This window comes from Mchenga conophoros, linkage group LG22 (assembly GCF_057382185.1).
Source record: "Mchenga conophoros isolate Kocher_MC1m ecotype Shallow Benthic linkage group LG22, M_conophoros_male_GT1.1, whole genome shotgun sequence".
Taxonomy (NCBI): Eukaryota; Metazoa; Chordata; class Actinopteri; order Cichliformes; family Cichlidae; genus Mchenga; species Mchenga conophoros.
Genome location: NC_140546.1, coordinates 16,599,946 through 16,624,405, shown reverse-complemented (window position 1 = coordinate 16,624,405; position 24,460 = coordinate 16,599,946). Strand labels below are relative to the sequence as shown.

Sequence of the window (24,460 nt, the reverse complement as noted above, 5' to 3'; positions counted from 1 at the left end):
TAGTAAATGTGGTACATTTCTTTCCTTTTTTGGATGCTGTCCTTAAAAAAATGCCCTTTTCTACTGTTTTTTCCACACTAAACATGATGGTAGTATTCAGGAAAGAGCATGTTAAAAAAACAACTCTGGTTTTAGTGGCCTATCAATCAAATAAAAAAACTGGTGTATAGTTTGAAGTCTGAACTTTCAACACAAGGTAAAGCAGAGACTCAGCGTGGCTGCAGCTTGTATCTATGTCATCTTAAGTCAGACATGATTTGGAGGTGCGGCGACCCCAGAGGCTGAACCATTGGCACATGTCACCCCATGCCTCCCCCCCTCTGTCACCTTCATTCGGTGTTGATTCAAAATGTGCTCTGGCACAACCATAGGGTGGCGCTAGAGGTAGAGAGGTGACAGGAGATCATTTTAGGGTGGCACATGCCACCCATGATCTGAAATATGTACGTGTGACAAATATTCAAAAAACTAAGTAACTCACACACTGATGTTTCATTATATGTAGACTGGTAGGAATATAATACCGGGACTAGATACAAGATATTTTTGAACTATTTTATGTATAATATTTACCAGCGACGTATTACTATTCTAAAAATAAAATAAAGTCTTCTGAACATAAAGCTATCGTACGTCGTTTTGTGCGTCGTGACGTCAGAACCACGCTCCCTGACGCACAGTACAACTACTGAGCTCCCCCCTTCGGCCCTCCCTTTTCTGCTGTAGGAATTCAACGTGCGTGAGGTGCTCGGTTCTTCACCAGAAGCTAAGGCCCGCAATCCGGCGACTAGCACCGTCAATTTCAGGCATCTGACCCTACGAACATTAAATCTAACATCTACGATGGCCTCCGTATCCGAGCTCGCCTGCATTTACTCCGCTCTGATCCTCCACGACGATGAAGTTACCGTCACTGTAAGTGTCCTAGGTTACCCGGGATATTTCAGCCAATATGTCTGAATTGGTCGTTCTTGAACATTTTTTTCTGGGGATAAATATCCCGAAATACAAAAAATGAGACATTAAAGTTTACAGATAAACCAGTATATTAATATATCGGACAAACGCCAGTTATGTCCGCGAACTGGCTAAAATGGCGTCATGCTAGTTGCTATTCATAGGCCGCGTTTTTCTAGCTGGACAGCTCAGTCTTGTGTTCTTACTCTGAATGCTGATGTTTAACCGTCAGTTTAGCCTTAAACATCTCGGCTGACAGGTCTGGATGTGGTGTTCACTCACAGGCTGAGTGGTCAGACTCATCAAGAGTACAACATTTATTTTTATAGTGTTGGCATCACTGTTCAAAGTTGTTATTGTTAGAGCTTGTTGCATGAGCGGGTCACCTACTCCCCGGAAGGTCTGTGGTTCGATCCCAGGCTACATGCCAAATATCCTTGGGCAAGATACTAACCCCATGTGTGCCTACTGGTGGTGGTCGTCAGAGGGCCCGGTGGCAGCCTGGCTTCTGAAGGCTGTGTCTACAATGTGGCTTGCCACCACCAGTGTGTGATTTCACGCACATTACGTTTACCTGTGAAAGTGGAATGAGGACATGTTTCAGTTATGTTTTCTTAAATTATATTTGTAATCACTGAAAGTGTTAGCTTCAACACATTATAGAACACCAGTTTATATGTCATCGCTCATATTTTAGCAAAAGGGGTTCCCAAAAGTGGTTCAACATGTGAAGTAGAGTTTAATAATGATGGTTGTTATGTTATTTATTTGTCTGTCCACAGGAGGACAAGCTGAATGCCCTGATCAAGGCTGCTGGAGTCACTGTGGAGCCTTTCTGGCCAAGTCTGTTCTCCAAGGTGAGAGAGAACACTTCTGAAATCATATCACTGAATAGATCTGAAGATCTGCCAGTTTTTATGTATCCCAATAACTCTTATAACCAATACAAATTTAAGTGGCTGTAAAGGAGACTTACTGATTGCATGTGCCGTAGTGAAACAGACCTGTTCATTGCTTTCTGTGTGTTTTAATGGTCTGTATTTACATTTAAATTTCTTTTTTTTTAAAGTTATGTCAGGCTGAAAGGATTAATATTGTTCCTGTTGTTGCCAGTATGAGTAAACACATGAATATGGAATAAATGTCTTGATGCAACAGTGCTGCCACTTAAAGAAAGTTCAATGAATGAGTAGGATACAAATTATGAACATATTAAAATTTAAAAAAAAATGAAAACATACTACACTTGCTGTAAAGAGTCTTTAGGCATGGTAGGTAGGAGTTATGCTTGATGCCCTGCCTTTTAAATACACTGATCTCTATAACAAGCGCTGGACATGTGAATAAAGTGACGTAACCTGTGAATTTTCTTTGGCAGGCTCTGTCCAGCATCGACATCGGCAGTCTGATCTGCAATGTTGGAGCTGGCGGCGGAGCCCCAGCTGGAGTCGCTGCTGCTGCAGGTGGTACTGCCACTGCTGGTGACGCCCCAGGTAACTAAACAAAGCATTTCCCAGCGCTACATTTGCAGTTACATAACAATAATGTGAATGCAGTCTTGGGCTTGTACCACTTTTGAGTTTCTCCTTCAAGTTCAGATTTCATGTACCTCAGAAATCAAATTGACTTTTTTCTTTTCTTCTGAATTTAGTTTGTGTAGTCATCTTTGACTTAACTAAATCTTGTTTTCCCTCTACAGCCAAGGAGGAGGAGAAGAAGGAGGAGAAGAAGGAAGAGTCCGAGGAGTCAGACGACGACATGGGCTTTGGTCTCTTTGACTAAAACAAATGTTTTTTTATACAAAAACACAATAAAAGTATAAAAAATGACTCCTTGTCTCTTGTTTTTGTTTGTTTTTTATGTACAGAAATTCTGCACATACAATTTAAATCTGCAGCATTTGTCAGCACATTAACCTAAAGTGACATTTAAGGCTGTAGATTTGTAGTGACTTCCCTGGACATGAGAGAAATTATATTTCAGCACATTCAATTCAGGCACTGAACCTAATGCCATGGCAAGCTGTGTGCTGATAATTCACAAAACCGCAACTACTGAACTCATGGTCAGAGTTTTGTAAAAGCTGAGTACAGTGATCATCCAAATTATACTCAAGATTTTACTTTTCATTCTCAGTTACTTTCAATTCTCATTAGTTTGACCAGCCAATTGATAAAATATGTTTCTGCATAGTGCAAAACTGGTAGAAGACCATGATCTGGAGTAAACTTTTAGTAGATCGGCAACAGCTTGTCTTGAAAATACAGTTTGATAAGTTAGGTAAATGTGGATTTATTACTAATCAATGGTCATCTTAAGTTAGACTGTGGAGATGGCTTTTAATACAATTTAGAAGATGATGTCAGTACCCTGACTAAATAATGACCTCTAAGCTTTCAGATCATTGGCTTTCAGTTCGGCATATACATTTAATTCAAAAGATTTTACTTCAAGTCAAAAGTAGTGATGGCATGAAGCCCAGTGAATGTGTCATCTCTAAATGCTAATATTTTTCGCCTTTTTGGTGGCTTCATAATCTGCTTACAATCTTGCAAGCTGGTGATACCTCAAAATCACCTCAGATCCAACGCACGCAACAAAAAAAAACATAATTTCACAGTTTTATGAACTGCTCGAGTCACATAACCAGGCAGTCCACGGCTCTGCTGGCCTGGACAAAGGCTTTATAAGCTTTACTTGACACTCGGGGTTTCAGCGTCAGACGTAACATCAGTAGTCAAAATTCTTCTCTGTGCCTGTCCTGCTAAAAGAGTCACACAACCGGGAGTTAACCAGGTGGTGGGGAAATCCACAAATGTATCGAACTAAACTTGTGTATCGAAATAAAACATCGTATTCCTGATTGCATATATTGCAATATTTGTATACAAGGTGGCGCACGCATTACTAACAGCAGTTTCCGTAGTGTAGTGGTTATCACGTTCGCCTCACACGCGAAAGGTCCCCGGTTCGAAACCGGGCGGAAACAAGTTTTATACATTTTTGGTTTCCACTCACAGCGACAACCAAACTAAGAACAACTGAACGTCACAAAACACAGAGACCAGTTTTTTTTAATCATGTACTGTCTGGCAGGTTTTGCAATAAGACTTATGATCCAAGAGCACTGACAACTTTTCTAAGATCATCAAAACCATGCCATCAGCATGAACTTTAGCATTGTCTTCACATTAACTCATTTAATCCCCCAAATAACCTCATGCATTTTACTCCTTAGACTTCCCCTACACACAATATGTTTAATTTTGTCAATGTAAGGGGGTTAAAACGGAACCCATTGTTGCTGGTGGGTTAACTATTAACCTGCCAAAGGTTAAGCTCACTTACAGTTATGTTCATTTATGATCCATGCTGAGCTCATTTACTTATTTTACTTACTAAAGTCTTATTTTATTACTAAAGTAAGACTTAATAACTCAAAATTTAAAGTTATATTCTCAAATCTGAGTATGAGTTAGTAAATTGAAATTATGAGATAACTTAAAATTCAACTTTTCCTTTTTGATAAAAATAATACTTATGGTTGGATTAGGGGACCCTGAACTATACCTCAGTTATGCTGCAATACCCTTAAACAACTCAGGGTTTCCCATGATGTACTGCTGTTATGACTGAAGTGGACTGAAATTTTGCCTTATGGAAGGTAAAAAAAAAAAAAAAAAAAAATCCTAAATAGCCTTAATTCAGGAGCTCTACTTGAATTATTGACTCTTTCGATGCTTTACAAGCCAAAAAGCCCAACATGAGTTTCCCATATAGATCTACAGTATGTAATTAAGCATGCATAAAATATGTATTGCTATCTTACAGACAGTGAAACAAATAACAGACGAAACAACAAGACAACAACCTGAATTGCTTCAATAATAACAGTGTTTTATTTGCTCGGTTTAGCAACTGTACAACTGTCTCCTTCCTGAGAATATTGCTCACCTCAGGGGAGAGGGAACAGCGAGAGGATGAGAGGGAGGAGAGAAGGAACACAAAGGTGAGGGGAAGAATAGATAGACCAGAAGTAGAGAAGGATTAAAAAGGTATAAATAACTGCAGTGGAGGGAGGTAGAAAGGTGGGGGAGGAAAACAGGATAACAATTTCATATTTTAAAATCATGACCAAACCCTTGCGAATGAGGTCGACACCCTTAATTTAAAACAACTCTTAGTGCGTTACAGATACAACTAGAGTGCAACAAAGACTGTAAATATTCTACTAATCACCTGAAAGTTTGACAAAGAGGAAACAACCCGACTGATGGCATGGTACAGAGAGCTTTAATATACAAACCAATCACAATTTTAGAGGATAAGCAGAGAAACAACAGTTAAGCTGTTGCTAAACTTGTTCTTGTATTCCACAGTTAAGCAATGTTTTGAGTGAAATGTTCATTTGGCACAGGGCAAGCAGCTGTATAGTATTATTAGCACCTCCACTGTAACTTAAAAACTACCCTCCCTCCATTTGTCCCTTCCACTCCTCCCTCCTGTTCTCCCCTCTCCAATATTTATTATTTACTAACAATTCATGCCTCAGAAATGTGTTAAAAATAGAGCTTCTTTGTATATTTACTTATGCAAGTTAACTTTAAAAGTTGCATGTAGCAGTTTTTATATTTAAAAAGACCTATAGCTGTTGCATTTTTTTAATACTCAAATGTTTATGCTGTATCTTGATGCCTGAGATAAAGAAGTCTAGAGTGGGGTGAAAAGAAGAGAAAAGAGATGAAATTATGAGCAACCGTGGTGTAAATCGATCACTTTTGTTCATACAAAGTTTAAGAAAACAGAGGCATACTGCAGGGATGAACATAGCAACAACAACCACAATAATAATAATAATATAAAAGCATGTTTAAAGAACTTTATGAAATCATCTTCATCATCATCCTCATGCAAGCTCTTCAGTTCCAGTTGCTTCCTCCTGCGTTTGTGGAGTGTCAGTCATGTGTTCTCGTGGCAAAGATTGGTGGGTCCATTCACCAAAAATACCTGTCCAGTCCTTCAAGTGAGCTTCCCAGACATTTTATTTGAATCTTCAAAGATTTAAATGAGTAATGAGTCATTCTGGAAAAAAAGGGTTTCTTTTTGAGGATATGTGATGAGACAGAAGAGGGTTTCTCTGGATACAAAAAGGCAATAATACAACTGAAGTACAAAACAACACAACATTGGCCAAAACATGACTTTTTTCCAGAGAGAACGAGGGGGGGAGGGGCTGATTGTTTCAGTTTGTCGTGTCTGCTGTTCATCGGTTTTCCACGTCAGACCTTCATCACTCTGTCCACCTGCCGATTCTTCTCAGTCTCTTATTAAATTCCCGAGAACTACCAAACTCCCGGGCCCTCTTTTCCTGTCCTGCATTTGGATTCACTTCATCAAAAACCGCCAAGTTGGTTAGATCCCGGGCTAATGTGGGCGGGTCTGGTTGATCATCTTGAGCCGTGATTGGTCGATGACGTCCAGCAGGTTCTTGGCGTCAACTGCGAGGGCGTGAGCTGCCATTAGCATCTGTTTCTTGTAGTCCTTTTGTAAACTGTCGAAACAGACACAGCTTTTACTACATGAGCCCCGACGTAAAAATAAATCAAGAAAACGCGCCGTTAACGTGTTAATCCTCACCTTGTCATGACATACTGCTGCGCCAGCTTCATCTTCGCTATCAACTCGGCCAGATCTGAATTCAGCAGCTTCTGGGCCATTTCAATCTATGAAAAGACAAAGAAAATATCAGGATCAGATGATAAATGATAACTTCCAAAGGAAGACGATCAAAGAAATGTATTTACTTCAATACCAAAAGTGGCTTTAAAATGACAACACAGGTGCCTGTTAGGGTACATTTCTCACATCTATGTGGACCTCAGTTGCATCGGCTTCAGCGGGACAGGAGACACATTTTTACGGGTTATTTTTTAAGCACTCTGTCTCTATGGACACCTTAGCGACAACGTTACCTTTTACACTACGGTGTCGTTAGCAAATATGCCTTGTAGTAGTACTACATAAGGAAACCCTTACTCAAGCTGTCGTAGCAGACAAAGAACAGACATTCCTTTTGTTGGTTTTTTAAGAAGGAAGATTCAGTGTACAAGACTGGATAAACAATGTTTCGCCAATGAGTAGTTGCTGTGACAAGAAATTAAGAAACTCTCATGAAAAAGATCAAAAATAACTCCAAAAACAAACGAAAGACAGTTTATCTAGTTTTCAACCTATCACTGAACCCTTTTAGTGGTTTTCTCTTATGACAGGAGTTTCTTTGTACCTCTCTGTGTGTGCTGGCTGGCAGCACAGGAATCGTCTCATCCACTGTGGCCAGCAGAGTCCTCAGAGCCAAACCCACTTCCTATGACAATAAACACATACAATCATAAGTTTGTAGTATTAAACTGGCTCTTCCACACCCTAATATTTTCTCAATTTTCACACTCTGCCAGTGTAACACAAAGTGTAAATAACAGTGAAGGTTGTCTGAAGATCTTAACCGTGACGTTCACCCTACCTTGACCATGGGGACGTACTCCTCCGGGGCAGCGGGCTGGATCCTGTTCGACATCTCGATCACAGCTTTAACCAGTCCCGTCACATTCTCATACACTTTGTCGTTGGAACGATCCAAGTTGGCGGTGGGAGGTGGGCTGATCTCTTGAGGCTGCAACTGTACCAGCAGACCGGAGACTTACTTATAAAGATTTAAGTTTCCAATTCATTGCTATTTTTTCTTAGTTTATTTCTTTTAAATATACATATTTAAACAACGACTAACATCACTCAAACTGCCCACAGCTCTTTCTTCTGCCATGGTCAGGCAAGTGATGGTAGTTTCACACATTTAGCTGTAGGTGGCAGTATATGCAAAGATAAACTGGAGACAATCTATTTCTAGCCACAAGCATTTCTAGCTAATGATGAGAAACTGACTTTTCTACAGTGAGCAGCAGGCATGTTAGTACAGAATGGTTGTTACGTGACAAACTCAAAGCTCAACTCTATGTTAAGTGACTTTAATACAGATGTTAACACTAAGCAGACACTGCACATCTGCTGCGTGTAAGGCGGGCATTTATACAAAAAAGCCCTTTTAATTCGAACCATTTGAAAACATTTTATGGTGTTTTCCAATTAAAACTCTGTACCTTGTTTTACAGATTTAAGGTACCAACGTAACTGTGTTTAAGCTACGAGACATTTTTAAATGTCGTGGTGAAGAAGCAATTACTATGGAGACGTTAAAGCAAGGCTTAAGCAATTTGATAGCCACAGTTTTCATTAATAAAATAAGGCAAAACCAAAACAATAAAAATAATAAAAGTTTTTCCAAATGATGGTGGACAATAACTCAGATTTGGAGGTAGATGTTTTTGATGCATCAAACCTTTGAGAAGTTCATCATTTTAACTTCGATCATTAGACACAGTGTTAGACTTTTGCTACAAATCTACTGACATGTGCTATAATATCTACATCAATTTTTTCTTCACCAGAAGTATTGCTTGCACATTTTTAAAAAAAGGTTTTATATATGCAATCTATCTCTAACCAGCAGTTCATAACCACGGTTCCATTAATAACAACTGTTTTCTATTTTTTCCCCGTTTTTTTCTCTGGTGAAGAAAATGACTGAATGATTCTGAGAACATGAAAGTTACTGTAACTAGCAGCTGGCTAACTCTATAATGAGGACAGACACACAAAGATTAGCTTACCCTCCACGGCTTGGGGGAGGAAGAGGGCAGGGGAAGGAGTGGTGGTGGTCGGGTGGATGCGGTTTGAAAGGGGAGTGGTTGAAGGGGAACGGAGTACGCAGGTTGTGAAAACAAGGGAATGTGTCGTAGAGATGGATTGGTGGGTGTGTGGATGCGGTGCCGCGGGTCAGAAAATAAGGAATAAGAACAGAATGGAAGCAGGTTAAAGGAGTAGTGGATGGAAGTTAGTAACAGGGGGGAGAGAAGGAGTAAAAAGGGGGGGAGAGAAGAGGGACAGCACATTAGGCCAAAGCCAACCACAGGCAAGGCATGACATGGACCGGCATGCAACCCATCAGCACAATACCAAAGAACCAAATCAAAAGCTATGTGTAGGCAAGAGCGTGCAAATTACCACAGTAAAACACAGACTTCTATGAAACAGAGAAATGAAAGCCCGTTCCTAATCTTAATCATCTTTAAACCTCACGTTCTTGCTGGAATTTGTGTGTTCATATGCACCTTGACCCCGTCATTGTAGCTTTCTACGGGGCAGAGACTGGGCAGGTTGGTTAAGTTAGCTGGAGCTCCTGGGCGGGGTGGCTTTTTGGGAGGTGCCACAGGTTCTGGGGGAAAAAACAAAATTGTGGGTTAGCATCTTTGCCATGAAGCAACATAGCATGTACATTTTTATACAGATAACTAGACTATAATATGAGTTACATTTAAGAAACAGAATACAAAGTAGTTTAAAGTAGTTTACCACTGATATGCTATAGCGACCGACATGTTCATGCGTCAACAATGCCAACTAATAATGTACCAGTTCTAATATTTTTCTTCCACCACAAATGTTGGGATGAAAATACTTATTATTTTCAATACTTGTCACTGTCTGTTTCTACTAAACATGTCAGTGTGTTTGCTCTCTCACCTGGTTTCCCAACAGGCTGGTAGATATGTTGACTTCCACCCTGTGCAGACAGACAGACACACTTAAATTTGTCCAGTAATCTCAGACTTTTATAAGTCTAGTATCAATAAATTCTCATCCACATTGACCAACCTTTTATTTAGGGGAATAAATCTCACAGAAACAATAAATGTAACATTCACAAACATAAACAAGCTAAATATAAGACAGAAAGTTGGAAGCTGCCATCGCATACCGAGAAGAATCACCAGCAATGTCCTCATTTTTGCCTAAGCTACAGGCCATTATAACCCTTGGGTACAGTTAACGTCCAGTTCTTCTGCCTTTAAAGTTCCCATGTGTCCTCTGTGGTCAAGTGGTCGGTATGTAGGCAGTGCCCTTCATGGCTTACAGACTGAAATACTTTCTCTTCTCCCGCCGTCTGCATTTCCTCTCCGTTTGTCTGAACGCGTTCCCCTCTGCCTCACTCTGGTTCTCTTTCTTTGAGCTTTTCTCTGCTTTTCCCCCTTTTTTTATAATCATCTCTCTGCTACCTCTCTATTACGTTTTTCTTAGCACCACAAGCATTTGTCCAACCATGCTCCACAGCTCAACGAAACCACAAGTGAATCCAATTTTAAAATGTCAAAGCACACACACACACACATACACACACACACATAGACTGACCGGTGCTTGTAGTGTGCCGTCCTCCCTGTCGACGCTCCCTCTGCTGTTTCTGGACTCCGCCTTCTGCAGGGAGACACAGACATACAATGGATTAGAAAGGATTAAATATAAAAGCCATAAATATATATATTTTATACAGAAATATATGCACATTGTACCAGGCATTGCAGCAAAAGAATAAAATATGTAACATTTTATTTGTAATTCATAAAAACTGCTGCAAAATCATTTCATTTCCTAACCAAGCATCACAATTTAAAAGCAAAACTGATTTTGCAAAATTAAAATATTAGCAGCGACAATCAAAAAAAAACAGCCCTGCTCACAAAGAGATCACTACACAACTGAATAGTTCCAGCATCCCCTCGCTTTCTGTTCCAGTACCGTTTTGGTGAAGCACGCCTTGAAGAGATGCATCCTGGGAGAATATAGGTTGATGAAGTCAGGCGGAGGAATGCAGAGAGTGGAGGCCATCGAAAGAAGGGCGGGTGTAAGGATCGAAAGTTTAATAGAAGGGGCGATAAAAGATGGAGCAGCTCAAGTCATAGAGAAACTGACGGTAGACAGCACAAAGAAATGCAGAAGTTTGCAAAAGACAGAGAGAAAACCTGAGTCAGAGGCGACTGGATGAGAAGGAAAAGGCAGGAGAAAAAGTTTTTCCAGAGGAAGAAAAGCTCCGCTGGGCACAGAGACTAAATCCTAAAGAGAAAAAGATCCAACTGCCTCACTGTCCTCTCTTTTTCTCCCTCCCACTCTTTCCATCTCTCTGGATCTCCTCCTGTTTCTCTCGCTCCTTCTTTCTGACGGGCGACTCCTCGTTCATTCCTCCCTCTCCCTCGCTCTTGCCAATCCCACTTCCTTTCTCCCTCCCTCTGTCCTCCTCTCTTTGCTTTTCTCTTTCCCTTCTTCCACTCTCCTGATGAGCCTGAACTCACACATCAAATTTACTTGCCTGTTTTGCCTTAAGCTCTTTTATTACTTCTGTAATTTTCCAGCACATATTCTACATTAAGTTAGCCTGCATATCCCGAATCCAGCGCTCGTTTTCCCTCACAGCAAAAATTCCACTTGCTTCTTTCAAACGTACGACAGCAGCTTTCACTTGACTTCTCCAGCTGAACATGGTTCAAGAATGATTTTAGGCAGGAGTAACGGCCACAACAGCTGCCACTGGAGATTAAGGTTCACTCAGACTTTAGACCAGAAGTCAACACATCACTGATCACATGCACTCTGTGCAGGAATGTGTTGCTAATTAGAGGCAAGCATTTAAAGTACACCTGCAAAAGACTAGGTTTAAAAATGGATTTCAATCTGCACCAGCAAATATTATGAAGGTCAGCTCCCAAGAAAGAAAAACAGATAGCACGAGGCACTTCTAAAGAGCTCAAACACACATTTGGTTTTAATGTGAAATTTATAACAGTTTCACTACTATTAATCTGCTGAGAATATCATGTGAACGTTTTTTATCGCATTCCTGGCAGGGTCACAGCGGCATACACGTCAGAATATTAATTTAACTAGACTTCAAACAGGCTTTGTAATACTACCTGCTCACTGACTGACCCTGCAGCTGACACAAATCCTGTGGACAGTGGGTTTTAATCTACAGCACTATTGATTTTAAAGCACACTACCTTGCGATTAAATCTATGTCTATTGTTACATTTTCAGCTGCTGGAACCAAGATACTATCAGATTAGCTTCAGCTCAGCAGAGAATCTGTAGGGAGCAATTTTGGTTTTTACATCCATGCTCTGGGTAGTGAGTGCCAGTCAGTCCCTCTTTATGAGATTTCGAAAACGTGGCTGTTAAAGCTTTTATTGAAAAAATGCTTGAGGTGGCTGTGATTCAGGTGGTACATCCAAACCTGTCCACTAATTACATGAGTGAGAAACAAGTCATAAAATGAAAGGTTAAAAGGTGCCCCTCAGGTCCGCCCCCTTTGCCATTAATCTGGGTGTTAATTTCCCCAGGGGTCCAAGGTCCTCAAGGTTTGTGCAGCGAGGTATATAAAGTATCCAGAAAAAAAACAAAAAACAAAACAAAAAAAACCCACCCCTGGTGTCAGCTAACAAACAAGATATCAGTCATTCAGCCCGTCATATCTGCCCTGACAGATTTCCTGGTCTATGAAGCAGTAGAACAGGAAATCATGTTAAACATGACAGGCCGACCCAGCAACTCCCCAGCGCTCATTACTCATGCTTGATTTTTTTCACTGCCTTTCAGCTCTCCAACATTTGTCTTAAAATTGAAAAACAGGCCATCGAGACAAGCAGAGAAACAATCTGACCTGAGCAGAGGAGAAAAACAGACTTGTTTTGCAAAAGCAGTATTTTGGCTCCTTTTTGGGGATTTCTCAGTGTCTGATGAGATAAATCAAGCATGCACAACTGAGCCAGTTCAAAGATCTGAAAAAGACATTCTGCAGCTCGTCTGGCAACAACAGTGGACACGAAGAGGGTTTACCAAGTGGGAAAAAATCTCTCACTAATTTTATATTTACATCTTCATAAAGTATTTATTTGGATTTTTGTTCCATTTCGCAATCAAAATGATTTGCTGTTGTAAAATATGCCTTTATTTTATCTGCAGCAAGAGTACTGACAGTGACAAGGAAGAGAGCAGATATCTCCTATGCTGGCATCTCTTCACTGGCTCCCTGTTAAATCAGAATTAAATTTAAAATCCTGCTCCTCACATGCTCTTCACAAGGTCTTGAATAATCAGGTGAATACTCAGGTCCCATCTTATCTTAATGACCTTATAGTACCGTATCAGCCCATTAGAGCTCTCCACTCTCTGACTGCAGGCTTACTTGTGATTCCTAGAGGATTTAAAAGTAGAATGGGAGGCAGAGTCTTCAGCTGTCAGGCCCCTCTTCTGTGGAACCAGCTTCCAGTTTGGATTCGGGAGACAGATACTGTTGCTACTTTTAAGATAAGGCTTAAAACTTTCCTTTTTGATAAACCATATAGTCAGGGTTGAATCAGGTGACCTTGATTTCTTCCTTAGTTTAGAGATTCCCATGATGCATTGAGTGTTTCTTCTTCAGTTACCTTTTTCACTCTGTGTTTATACACCGCTCTGCATTTAATTATTAGTTATTATTCATCTCTGGCTCTATTCCACAGCATGTTTTTGTCCTCTCTTCAGTCGCTCACCCCCAACTGGTCATGGGAGCTGGCCGCCCCTCCTTGTCCCTGATGCTGCTGCAGGTTTTTCCTTCCCACTGTCACCAAAGCACTTGCTAATAGCGGCTTGTTGGGGATTTCTCTGTTTTCTTTGTATTATTGTAGTCTTACCTTACAATATAAAGTGCCCTGAGGCAACTCTTGTTGTGATTAGGTGCTATATAAATAAAATGGAATTGAATTTATTTGTGTCTTTTGTTTGCTTTTTAAAGTATAAATAAGCCACATGTGTTAATACTGAAAAGAGACAAATAATGCTGGTTTGGTTAGCTGACTTAAGGGGCAACTGAAGCCCTGCTTACCCCAGTTTATTTTGCTTTGGATTCATAATCTTCACTATGGATGTGACAAAGAAAAAAAAAAACACTAGTGGCAATGTAGAAAGCTAAAATAGGAGGGAATATTTAAATGCAGCCACTATGAGTCTGTATAATTTAATTACCATGAAGCTCTCCTCCTGCTCCAACCACCGCTGGTCATCCTCCATCTGTTGCTGCTGCATCATCAGCCTTTCCTCCATCAGAGCCTGACCTACACACCCAATGTCCTGTAGAAAGAGAGAGAGAGAGAGGAAAAAAAAGGTCCTTAGGTGCGCCTTGTTATCAAGACGTAGCAGTGAAGGAATAAATCTTGCTTATCGTGATTTAACCCTTGTGTGGTGTTCGTATTTTTGTTACTCAGCCAGTGTTCATGGGTCTGGTGGACCCGCTAGAGTTTTGGCTTTCCAAATTAACACTATCAAACAATTTTATGTTAAATTACTCAACAGATGTTTACTTCATCCCAATTACAAGACATATGAACAGCAAACATGGTTAATTTTTTCCCTTTACCTTTGTTAGATCACGTTTATGAATTAATGTGCTTCTCGTTTTTCTTTTATATAAAATGTTATAAATAAATCAGTTATAATCAAGTGGAGTGAGTGGAAAGACACAACACATTTACACGTGAAAAAATAATTACTTGTTTAATTTTTCTTTTGAAAAAAACTGAACACGGGTCTCACAGACCCGAACACCATACAAGGGTTAATGATTATAATTAGTCAGTCCTGTGGAAAAACTAAGCACACCCCATTATTCAGTAGCTTGTAGAACCTGCTTTAGCTGCAATAACTTTTAATAAGCATTTTCTGTACGACTTTCCTCAGTTCATTGGGCTTTACGGGAATTTGTTTATTCACAGCTCTCTTAAGGTCCCACCACATCATTTCAAATTTCAAAGTCTGGACATTGACTTGGGCATTGGAACTTTTGTTTTTCGTCCTTTCTTACAAAGATTTGCTGTTGTGCTTGGGATTATTGTCCGGTTTAATGATGGACAGGTAGCCTCACAGAATACTTTGTTTTACAGAGGAGTTCGGCAAGTTGCCCAGATCTTGTAACTGCTAAAAAAAAAAAAAAAGAAAAAAAAAAAAAGAAATGTTCGATGAATTATGGCCCAAACATAACTTTGAAACATAACATCCACTTTAGGCTGTCTAAAGGACATTGTTCCATAAGTATGGACTGTTCAGATGCAAGTCATACTGCTATCTTCTTTTTAAAGAGAATAGGCTTTTTCCTGGAAATCCTTCCAAATAATCCTTTTTTTTAAATTGTATTGTCATGAACTTTAACATTTTACATCAAGAGTCCTGTCAAAACCTCTTATTTCCCCCATACATGACTGTTCATAGTTTGATAAAAATGCTTGAAAGACAGTAGTTCAACATTTCTTAAATGCCGTTACACGATTCCTTAGCACGAAGCACTTTGTTTGGTCTGCTTGGAAAAGAAACTGCAGAAAAATTCAAGTGCATGTCCCGCACTACTGTGCTGTAACCAGCTCAGGTTGCCTAAAACGAAAAGTAAATTACACACACACAAACACACAGATACAAATCTTGAGATTTAATTTTAGCTTCGCCTGGCAACCAAACAGAACACATATGCAGGTCATAACTGCTTTAACCACTATGTGTTTTCTGTGTTTGATATGAGGCAAAAATTCAACAAACAGTTACGACAGTGGGTTCAGTGAGTGGCTGAGATGTTACACAAATTCATGTTTGACTGGTGAAAGTTCTGTGTCAAATGCATTTGTGGGTGCACACCTCCATATTCGGGCTCCATGGTGCAGTATGTTCAGGTCTGTGCGGATTCCAGGAATCAGTAGGAGGATAGCTGCCTCCAACTCCTCCACCTACACCACCATGGGCTGATTGCTGGAGGAGGACAGATTGAAAGTGGAAAAGAAAATCAGACAAAGAAAACAATCAAAAATATTTATGAACAAACAAGCAGTGTAAAGTTCTTCCTCTTTTGCAACATCTGGCTCTATGTTACTAGAAGATTTAAGAGTTTTATCTCTAAAACAGTGTTGGTAGGAAAGAGAATGACGTCAATAGAAAGAAATAATGAGAAAATGGGGACTCAAAGACATAAAAGACGAAGGATTCACAGATAATAAAATAGCAGAAGAGAAAACTTTGATTATCATTCAACTTTCCACGTCTACGTTTTCACAAAAAGTCTGCTTTTAAAGACGCTCTAAACCAGTCAGATGATGGCAAAACAATCAGAGATCTACCGACATAAGAATAACACCAGGAAATCAATGAATACTTATGAAAAACCACTACCAAAGCCAGTAACTATTTCACTGACGGGCATGCAAATGGATTCAGAAAGTGTTAAAATCTCTTCAAATGCACTTTAAACATCAGTCTAGTGTGCAATGCATGCAGAAATATACAGATGCTAATCTAAAGTCCGATGTTATCAAGTTAGGCTTAAATGGCAGTTTGAATTACGCACTCCTTATAAGGACCAAAGAAAAGCTTGCTGCCAGGAGCTGAAGAGTGGCTTTGATTTGTTAGTGTGTGTTTGTGTGTGCGCGCCCGTGTGTGTTTGTCCACGAGTACGCGGCTTTTAGCACTACAGGAAATGCCTGCTGTCTGCCTGGTTTATGAGGAGAAGAATAACTGCACTCAAACTCTTTCTGTCCTTGCATGTCTCTCTTTGACTCAGACACATGCAGCAGTGTGTGCCTGACAGTCAGAGCTACTCCAGACTTAACACAGACTTTATTGGGTTGGCCTTATTGTGATGACAGCATTCACGCTTAGAGCTGATTTGTACAACCTTACAGATTTTTTTGTTTTGTTTTAGTGTTACAGAATATCATTTACAGGTTTGTTTTTGAAACTGGTGACTGAATTGTTTTCCTTTCGCATTTTTTGCTCAGTCGTGACCAAAGATTTGTCTTGGCAGCAACTTTTCTTTTTTGTTTTGCTTTTTGTAAATATCTAACACAAATTGGGGAGGACAGTTTTGAAACAACAGAATTGTGTAACTGCTTACGGCATGTACAGCTGTGTGCAGATGCTTGGAAAAAGCCATTTTTTCAACCATCTTTTCACAGATGATGTAAAATGTCATGTGGGTCAAAGTGACCTTCGTCAGGTGCAATGAAACTATGCTCACCACAGTTTAAGATAATGGCAGAGTATATCAGACTGCATAGATGTCAGTCATTAACAAGGAGTGGTTTATATATTAATGGACTGTCATTGTCCACATTAGGTCTTACAGCATCTAGCTCACTATCTATCTCTGTAGTGCTTCCCAGGACAGCTGAATCTGAATAAGGCAGAACAGGAACGCACAGGTTCCTCACTGATGAAGATCTGTGTGCTTCTGTGTGCTGTTTACCGGGAAGTGGTTGTGCGGGGAGTTGCTGACGAAGCCTTCACTGGGGTAACCTGGTCTGCTAGGCTACAAACACGGAGAAAACCATTTGTGTTAATCAGCCACAACAAAGACTCGCACAGACATACAAGAAATAACAAGGGTATGGGAGGATGGGAAACAAATGATTTCAAAAAGGCAGATCGAGCACAAACAGTCATTGATTCTTACTTTAGGTGGTGCTTCATCTGGGTCCCATGAAACGGTGACTTGTCTCCTCATTTCCATTCGGAGTCTCTCTTCTTGCTGGAGCTTCTCTTCCTCCAGTATCGTGCTTCAGAAATTAAAACATTGGCAGAGAGAAAATTGAATCGAGCGGTCATGCACTCTTTTGGTTTAGTGCACTATTTCATCTTGACCAATGTACTGAAAGTCAAAGATTTTTAGAGAAATTAAAACAAACAATGTCATGTTTTTAGTACTAATTAAACTTAATGAAAAGGAAGAAGAAGAAAAACTCCATGGGGTCAGATTGAGACAGAGGCCATCTCTATTATGGCAACAACATCAAAGTTTTACACCTAAAGCAAATTATTAAAAACTACCTTTAAACTACCTCATTAATTAAATAACCATGTAAACATTTTTTAAATTATTAATAGTTTTAATACTTTTTTTATGTTTATTTTTTACCTGAGTTGTGTTTTGAGTTCAGTGAATCGCGGACGCTTGCTGGGGTCATATGACCAACATTTGGTCATCAAACTGTAGAGGGTGGGCGGACACTGGGGAGGCATCGCCAGGCGCTCCCCGTTTTCTATCCTGCCAATCACGTCATTGTTTTTCACCCCCTGGAAGGGCTTGATGCCGTACATCAAGATCTCCCACATGCATACGCCTATGGGGGAGACGCAGACACGCAAAAGTCACCTACAGTGATGAATCACATCATCACACAGTGGCGCTGGATTAGAAAAAAAAAAAAACTCACCGAACATCCAGACGTCACTTGCAGACGTGAATCTCCTAAAATTGATAGATTCAGGAGCCATCCACTTTATGGGAAGTTTACCTTTAGAAGCTGAGACACAAACACAGACACAGAGATAAGCACTAAGGTAGAGAATAGAAAAATTTATCACCAGTTAGTGTTTCAACAAAAAGGCTGCAATGAGTTGGTAACGCAGAGAACAGCTGATATAACGTGATGTCACCAGTAGATGGTGGTAACGCACTGGCAGCTAAATGTTATTTAAACTAAGACTACTGGCTGGTTTCAGGTCAGCATTGCACTTTCTTTGTTTCCCCATTTTATAGAATTCACAGGAGCCTTTTTACACACCTGTTAATGTGGAAATTACACAGAAACTCTAAGGATACTTAAAATCCGACTGAATGTTTTGTTGTTTCATTACCTTTGTAGTAAGAGCTGTCCTCCATGTATCGTGATAGACCAAAGTCTCCAAGCATCACACAGTCCACCGCAGAGACCAACACGTTGCGAGCTGCTATATCCCTATTTTTTTTTTTTTTTTTTTTTTAAAAAGCAGGAAAAAAGAAAACCTAAAACCTACTGCTGTGATCCGTGTGTAACTGTAACATTATATTTATGAAACATAATATATTATCCTTACACACGCACACTCACAGACTCACAATGTAATGCTTCATTTGTGACATATGTGCATCCGATTGTGTAACACCCCAACTGTCATTTGTGATGCAAAATGATGATTCATGAGTCGGAAATCTCACTGTTGAGTAAACTGGTAAAATTGTAACAAGGCAGGGTGAATGTGGGAAGATCTTCAGAGAATGTTGTCATTAAAGGAAATATAATTTTGCACTTTTATATGTTTTGAGATTATATAAGAAACTGAAAGTCCTGCAGGTGTTCGTGTAGTTGAAAATGCCTTTTTAATTCAATTTCAGTATAATCTGTGGTGTTGGCACTAATAGTCTGAGCCCTCCACTCCCCCCCACCTCAATCAGGCTACAGAAGCATATGTGTGTGTGTTTACCTGTGTACAAAGCGTTTGCTCTCCAGGTAGGCCAGAGCTGTGCTGAGTTGGTAAGCATACAGGATGAGCGTGGCCAGGTCAAGACTGTACTTCCTCACCTGAAGGAACGAGCGCAACTGTTGACAGAGAGAGAAAACAAAGGGAGGAAATGACAGAGGCACTGTTAAAAGATGAACCACGCTGACATACCAAGACTGAGCTTTTTATGGCTCTTGCCATCTCAAGAGAACTCGAATACCAAGATTATCCCACACACACAGTATGAGGGTTACCTCTCCAAGAGTACACAGCTCCATGATGATCCACACCGGGTTCTCTGTAATCACGCCGATCAGCTTAACAATGTGAGGATGGTCAAACTGACGCATTGTCACTGCAAGGAAAAAAGACTGTAATAGCATCATCATGCATTTAATGCTAATGTGATGTGAGACACACTGACAAACACACAAAATTGCATCTTACGTGCTTCTTGCAGGAACTTTTCTCTGACGCTGTCAGAGGTACAGTTCTTACAGGTCTTAATGGCGACAGCTAGAGATGCTTTGTCCTGCAAACAAACAGCACACAAGACAGGAGTTAACAGATGATACACTGTAAAGCTCGCCGAAATAACACAGCAAGACTGTACAAGCCTTTTGGCCCACACGCATTAACAGAGAGGTGCGCATGTTGGTGTGTTTTCACATACTGGACAGTTGTAGACTCCTTGGTGTACATCTCCAAACTGACCCTCTCCAATGCAGCGGCCCAACTCTATCCTGTCCCTCTGGATCTCATAGTCCCGCGCTGAGAGGCAGAGTAAGAAGAGGAAAGGAAAAAGAATAGGGAAGGAAGTAAGGGCATTTCCAGTGGATGAAAAAAAGCAAGAACCTGTCACATTTGGCATTTATTTCAACACCATGGATGAGGTTTAAGCAAGATAAATATATATATTTAGATAGTTTATTGTGGAAAAGTTTCCACAATATGCTTCTAAGTTAGCTTTAAATTATTTCTATCATTCTGGCAGTCTTACGCTGCCCTTTTAGGCAAACCCCATCCATTGGCACTAGTTTCACTTTACAACAAGCCTAAAACAGTAGGACCTGGATCAAGCCTCTTCCTCTCTAATTAGATCAATGGTAAAACATGCACGCTGCAACACAGATCTGCAAACACACCAACAACATACAACATGAACATGCACACGAGTGTCCCAGTATAATGCACTTGTTCCTCTAATGACGTCTGTAGTGATGTTGCAGAGAAACTGCGGGGAAAAATACGATCAAGTAGTTGTGAAAAAGAATTTCAATTTGGGAAAAAGTCTGGAGATCTCTGAGCACCTCTCATACGGACTGAAACTAAACACTGCTTGATGAAGTCAGTGCCTGCATCTAACCCTAACTTTCACAGAGTGTATCCAGAAGGATTGGAGAGAAACTGCTTGTTTTTTTAACATTAAAGCGTTATTAATATTTCCGCCTTGCTGAAAAAGCCCGGAAGCATTTCTGCGGCGGTGTATTAATGTCAGTTGCCAACTAACCGCAGGAAGCTCAAGTTGAAAAGGTTTATTGGGGTCGTTCACCATCGGGAACTTATTCTTTACAAGTTTAATTGTCCGTCAGGCTAAACAGAGCTCTGTTGTTTGGATTCAACCAACCCAAACAAAACCAGTTCAGCAGTAACCAAACACACATTCCATTATGAAAGATTTACTGTAATTAAAACCACACTGATATTCACTTTCAGGAAATTAATAATTTCTTCAAACATAAAAGAAGTTGTGAAAGAACCATAACCACAAAACACAATTTAAAAAGAAACAAATTTTAAAAAGTAGTAAAGACACGATAACAGCAGGATGGTGCAAGGAGAGCCAAGCCAAAACACAACAAATGCTGTTAGGTTGTTCCAGAGGTCTGCCTTTACTTCATGTTCCCAAGTTCTGATTGACTTATTAGTGTACTTCAGTACAAAGTGTTATATGTACTGAAGCATAATGATTTGTTTATGGATTGGCTCTCGCTCAGTTCCGACGCCCGAGTTCACCTTTACGAGCTGCGATCTACAAGATAAAAAATACCACTGAGTAAGAAAAGAAAAGAAAAAGCCAAAACAAAACTCAACAACAATTTAAGTCTTTTTTTTCTTTTCCAGGTGTTAAAGATCAAATAAACAGCTAATGCTTATTCATTACTGGCTTTTCAATGCGCTTACTGGAGGTCATGGTCAAAAACACTACGATGTAAAACACTACGATTCCTGGAAAAGAAAAATAACGAGAGAGAATGAAAGAGAGAGAGGGAGTTTTACCTTCAACTACTCCATAGCTCACTGTGTTGGCGATGGGAGGGAAAGAGGAAGAGAGAAAGAGATGGAGATGAAGAGACGGGGGGAGAGCCAGGCAGCAGCTTTAAGATTGAAACTAGCTCAGAAAACAAACACACAAACGTGCGCAGACAACAATAACTGGCCAACTTTGCTCATTATCTGATAATTGTCGATACCGCCACAGAATAATTCAAAGATCTAAGCTTGCTCTCCAGCTGTTACCGTTTTACAGATTTATTTTATACATTCAGCAGCCGGTAGGACATGGACACACATACAAAGTCAGACACAGGATAGGAAAATATGTCTGCAGTGAGTCTGATTAGAGGAAGTCTCCTAAAGGAGACCAAAAAAAGCAAAGCAAAGCAAAAAAAAGGACAAAGAAAGAAAGAAAGAGCCAAGACAGATACAGATAGAAAAAGACTGTGGGGGGAAAGAGAACAGTCCATTTTCAAAGTTGGCCGCACAATCAAACACATAAGTACTCTGAACTGGCCAAAACAGCCACATTAAAAATAATGGAGCTAAAGCCACGACTACTTACAGAACTACAGCCAAACAAACCAGCACATTCAGGCTTTTGACAAACGCATGAATGAATCCGACAGATGTGATGCGTCTCCATGACCACACGTACATGGCACAAGCTGCGGCCTTTAGCGTCTCTGCTGTTTAGAAAGGATGAAGGAAAACCGGCCAGAATTTGATAGCTGCTGCCTAACCAAACGCGGTTTAATGCAACTCCTCGGGTTCGTTGTGCGAGTGTGTTTCTTGGAAGCGATTCACACCACAACCTCGCTTATTAGGGAGCAGAATGAAATTAACGTTTGTTTGAGTACGAGAAATTTATAGCCGCCGTGTGCCAGTGCAACAGAAGCTGAGTTCTTAAGAGTCCTTAAGTACAAATGAGTTTAGAAAGAGAGCAAACTGAATAAGTGACTTACTTGAGGGCATGGTGTAGGTGTCCTCTTCATCAACTATCTCTGCATAGTCATCGGTTTCTGAAACATGACACACACACACGCACAATAGCAAGACATTAAAACACACTTGGTACAAATGATGACACAAAAACTGGTTTACCGTTAAGAAGGGTCCATGACACAAACACCCGAGAAGAAACCCACCCTAAACTTAAAGCATGAAGCTAACTCAGAGTTTGAACAACTCCCGAGCAGAGAAACACCCACGTAGCTTCTTGCTCTGCCTTTCTCTCGCCTTCTTTCACACACAGACACACACACACACCCACACACACACACACAAAAACACTTGGCGGATAGCGTCAGCTGAGCATGTGTTGTGAATATCTGTCTGTGTGAGAGCAGCTGGTTTGCAGGGAGGGACTTACTGTGGTGGCGGTAGAGGAGAAGGAGGAGGAGGTGGTAAAGAAAAGTAAAAGAGATGAGATGAAGACACAAAGCAGGGACAAACAGAAAATGAAAGGCAAAACAGTAAGGAGACTAGTTGAAAACTCAGTGAAGAGGAAGAAGCATTGAGGGAGAAATGCACAGAAGAGGAAGGAGCAATGTTGGGTCTAGCTGTCATGGGAGCAGATGGTAGTATTTAGGGTGAAATCTGTGCAGAATCAGACAGATAGCCAGAGAGAGAAGAGAGCCAGGAGGAAGAAGAAGAAGAAGAAGAAGAAAAAAGACGGGGAAACATGGACCGAGTCAATCCTAACCAGATGGCGGCGTTTAAAATAAAATCAGTGTGCAGACTCAGCTGTTGGAAACAAGAGTCAAACATCTGCTGTCCTGCTCCCCTCGCAGCTCTGCTCGGGATTTATCAGGGACTGTGGGAAATGTGTTCCTAAATTTAATCAAAAATCCTTTTCTAAAGCCTGTGGCTGCTTTTCTCAGGAAAAGTCTCTGAAGCCAGACTTGTAGAGGAACTACGGGCTAGCTGCATAGTCATTTTAAATAAGGCGGGCCAAACAATACACCGGATGGTTGACAACATAAACTGCACTTATTTTGTTCTATTAGTGAGCAAAGTTATATTTGAATATTGTGGAACGTGTATATTTGCTCAGAGTCGCATAATGTGATTGATAAAAACTCTGATATTTGTGTGGTTAGCTGTTAGCTTTACATAAAACACAGAATCTAGGGGGGGGGGGGGGGGGGGGGGGACACCTATCCTGACTCTGTCCAAGAACTTAAAACGTCCACGACAGATTGGAGAAGGTTTCCAAATGATTGCTGTCTAATTTATAAACACAGATTGCTAGCATACTGCAATCAATCAGAGTCAGTATGTGTGCAATATGTGGAATATGTCCCTTGTCTTTGCAACAGGGGCCTCCACTGGCTCTAGTTATAATCCTATATAAAAACAAGCTTGCTGAGCGCTCGTGTTACTTTACAGTTAAATTGCTCTCCTGCAACAACTAGAACACTCTTTGTGGAGAAATTTCTGTTTCAATCTTGAATCTTGCGGTTCTTGCTGTGCTGTGAATGTAAGTAGCACATTCACAGTCTACATTAATACTGTGGAATGTAAGTGTGAATTAATAACAGTTAAATATGAATAAATTTCTGTGTGTGTGTGTGTGTGTGTCAACACCAACAGATTTTTAACTTTTACCAGTTTATCACCACATTGTTACTAATAACCTACCAGCTTCACCACATTCAATCTCAAACTGGCAGCAAATGCGCCAAAATCTCTTGGAAAGCAGCAGCCGACTACAAGTGGCTGCAGACTTGATCCGCATCTCTGAAGCACCCATTTCAAAGGCAATGAGATTGCTTGCTCATTGGACACAATTGCAATAATTTTGGGCATGCCGCGGTTTTCAACCACTGTTTTCCCTTGTGTGACTGTAGTACAAACGTCATTGTTACTGCTATTATAGAACACATTTCCCTATTTTTGCAAGATGCTAAGAAAAACCTTTTAATTAAACAGGCATCCATTTATTTAACCATTGCTACGCATGACTTATATTTCGCAAGAGGGGAACGAAACAACATTTAGAGGC

The 24,460-nt window shown here is 40.3% G+C and overlaps 2 protein-coding genes and 1 non-coding gene across 9 annotated transcripts in view; 2 read left to right on the top strand and 1 right to left on the bottom strand.

Annotated features, from left to right (window-relative positions):
• The first annotated feature begins 698 nt into the window (after positions 1–698).
• rplp1 (ribosomal protein lateral stalk subunit P1) lies at positions 699–2,786 on the top strand. The gene is made up of 4 exons (XM_085262907.1): positions 699–915; positions 1,740–1,814; positions 2,336–2,450; positions 2,657–2,786. The coding sequence occupies exons 1-4, from the start codon at positions 844–846 to the stop codon at positions 2,737–2,739; spliced, it is 345 nt and encodes a 114-aa protein (XP_085119033.1). The 5' UTR covers positions 699–843; the 3' UTR covers positions 2,740–2,786.
• A 1,087-nt stretch (positions 2,787–3,873) lies between these two features.
• Positions 3,874–3,946, top strand: trnav-cac (transfer RNA valine (anticodon CAC)). Its single transcript has one exon. It is a non-coding gene; the product is annotated as a tRNA-Val (tRNA).
• An 887-nt stretch (positions 3,947–4,833) lies between these two features.
• ptk2aa (protein tyrosine kinase 2aa) overlaps positions 4,834–24,460 on the bottom strand; it is a 64,889-nt gene continuing 45,262 nt past the window's right edge. For 5 of the 7 annotated variants that reach the window (XM_085263432.1, XM_085263425.1, XM_085263430.1 and 2 more), the window contains 20 exons: positions 22,419–22,475; positions 21,457–21,477; positions 19,850–19,947; positions 19,624–19,708; positions 19,431–19,531; positions 19,159–19,274; positions 18,553–18,653; positions 18,129–18,218; positions 17,831–18,035; positions 17,369–17,471; positions 17,162–17,224; positions 15,562–15,672; positions 13,906–14,010; positions 10,264–10,326; positions 9,595–9,634; positions 9,183–9,286; positions 7,478–7,633; positions 7,241–7,321; positions 6,595–6,680; positions 4,834–6,508 (listed from right to left, as the gene is read on the bottom strand). In XM_085263432.1, the coding sequence (XP_085119558.1) occupies positions 6,382–6,508; positions 6,595–6,680; positions 7,241–7,321; positions 7,478–7,633; positions 9,183–9,286; positions 9,595–9,634; positions 10,264–10,326; positions 13,906–14,010; positions 15,562–15,672; positions 17,162–17,224; positions 17,369–17,471; positions 17,831–18,035; positions 18,129–18,218; positions 18,553–18,653; positions 19,159–19,274; positions 19,431–19,531; positions 19,624–19,708; positions 19,850–19,947; positions 21,457–21,477; positions 22,419–22,475 (1,913 nt within the window). In that variant the 3' untranslated portion in view covers positions 4,834–6,381. The remainder of the gene's footprint in view (positions 6,509–6,594; positions 6,681–7,240; positions 7,322–7,477; positions 7,634–9,182; positions 9,287–9,594; positions 9,635–10,263; positions 10,327–13,905; positions 14,011–15,561; positions 15,673–17,161; positions 17,225–17,368; positions 17,472–17,830; positions 18,036–18,128; positions 18,219–18,552; positions 18,654–19,158; positions 19,275–19,430; positions 19,532–19,623; positions 19,709–19,849; positions 19,948–21,456; positions 21,478–22,418; positions 22,476–24,460) is intronic. The other 2 variants (XM_085263428.1, XM_085263429.1) reach the window with 1 other exon arrangement.

Coding starts and splice junctions, on each gene's coding strand:
- rplp1 (XM_085262907.1), top strand. CDS start 844: ATGGCCTCCGTATCCGAGCTCGCCTGCATTTACTCCGCTCTGATCCTC. Junction 916..1,739: donor ACGATGAAGTTACCGTCACT/GTAAGTGTCCTA, acceptor GTCTGTCCACAG/GAGGACAAGCTGAATGCCCT. Junction 2,451..2,656: donor CACTGCTGGTGACGCCCCAG/GTAACTAAACAA, acceptor TTCCCTCTACAG/CCAAGGAGGAGGAGAAGAAG.